Here is a 1,717-nt window from a genome sequence, read left to right as displayed (position 1 = left end):
AGAGAGAGAGAGAGAGAGAGAGAGAGAGGATGTTAGGTGAGTAGCGGCTCTATGAAAAGGGGAGATAGCTGGACCCATCGTGGGAATAAAGCGCTGCAGTGTTGAACTGGGATGGCCTGGGACCTGATCAGAGCTTCCTGTGTGCTGTGTGTGCTATCTCACAATCCGTCCACATGGACACAACAGTTGAGTGAACTGCAGGTGTTATGATTTTGCCCAACTTCTGAGATCCTGTTTTTTCCTCAGACCGTGTGCCATGGTGGTGCCAGACTTCGAGCTGATCTGTGAAATCATGCTGGTGGCCGAGGGCTTCCTGGACGCCCGCGTCCTGGCCAGGAAGTTTATCACCCTCTACACACTGTGTAAAGAGCTGTTGTCCAAACAGGTATTAGCTGCTTTCTTTCATCTTGCACATGTGATATGGTTAGAAAAAGCCAGATCCATTTCTACCCTGGTCCATATCGACAACGTGTCATTTACGGGATTGTTCCGGTGCCACTGGAGGTGCCGCCAGACGTCCGTCCTTGTCCTCGGTCTCCGTGTTAGCGCTCTAACCTGCAGCTGATTTCTGAGGACTATGGTTACCTGGTCCTCAGGTCTCTGCAGGGTAAATCCAGACAGCTAGCTAGACTATCTGTCCAATCTGAGGACTATGGTTACCTGGTCCTCAGATCTCTGCAGGGTAAATCCAGACAGCTAGCTAGACTATCTGTCCAATCTGAGGACTATGGTTACCTGGTCCTCAGATCTCTGCAGGGTAAATCCAGACAGCTAGCTAGACTATCTGTCCAATCTGAGTTTTCTGTTGACGACTAAAACTACTTCTGAACGTACACATGTTCCACCAAAACAACTTCCTTCCTGAGACTATTTAGCAGAGGCACCGGGGCTCCGTCCAGAGCTTAGCCCCGCCCACGATAATTGGGATTGGTTTAAATAAATGCAGAAACAGCTCACCTGCCGCTTCTGGTCTATTTTAAGGACTCCGAGCTCGAGGCATCGCTCCTTTCTAACTGAAGGGTCTGAATGAAGTCTGACGCATATGAATAAGAAGCTGATGTGATTCCATCTGAAATGTTCTTTCATCCTCTTCTAGTCCGGTCCTGTTTTACATGTCATACCATTATTTAAATGATTTAAAAAGCAATAAAATCACTCGCAGGTCTGACTAATTGTTACAGCAGAGCTCCTCAACTTAGGTAAGTCATTTTATGAGCCCTCAGTTCTGGATGAATTTCCCGTGACCACAGGCCCATTTACGTGTCATAGCACACTGCTTCCTTTTTATGGCGGTTTAATGAAGCTCTAGTTCTTCGGACATTTTTTAAATATCACCTTAATAACACTTTTTGGGCTACTCTAAAGTTGTTTGCCAGAGTTTCATTGCAGGTTTTCCAACATTAGCAACTTAGTAGTAATGAAATCCAATGATAATGAACAGACTGCTTCTCTAAGCAATATTCAAAAGGGCTGAGCCTGCAGATCAATGGAAAGAGCAGATTCAGAGAACTACTTTCTTGAATTAAACAAGTGGTTGATAATTATGGATTAAATATTGCATAAGTTCTCCTGCTTTACCTGTGCAGAACGACTATGCTGTAGACACCAGAGCATGCTAAGAATCTCAGTCTCAAAATCAGCAGGGAGCTGAAATAAGGCTCTAATAATTTGTTGCCACACACTTAATGGCTCTGTGTGTGTGTGTGTGTGTGTGTGT

General features: G+C 45.3%; 1 protein-coding gene across 1 annotated transcript in view; it reads left to right on the top strand.

The window, feature by feature from the left end:
* The window catches only part of LOC116705671 (dynein heavy chain 9, axonemal), a 144,167-nt gene that overhangs the window by 40,721 nt on the left and 101,729 nt on the right, over positions 1 to 1,717 (top strand). The window contains exon 36 of the mRNA XM_032542041.1: positions 247 to 385. Within this exon, the coding sequence (XP_032397932.1) occupies positions 247 to 385 (139 nt within the window). The remainder of the gene's footprint in view (positions 1 to 246; positions 386 to 1,717) is intronic.

The sequence above is a fragment of the Etheostoma spectabile genome, chromosome 17 (assembly GCF_008692095.1).
Source record: "Etheostoma spectabile isolate EspeVRDwgs_2016 chromosome 17, UIUC_Espe_1.0, whole genome shotgun sequence".
NCBI classification, from domain to species: domain Eukaryota; kingdom Metazoa; phylum Chordata; class Actinopteri; order Perciformes; family Percidae; genus Etheostoma; species Etheostoma spectabile.
Note: the sequence above shows the minus strand (reverse complement) of the source record. Positions and strands in the feature narration are given on the sequence as shown.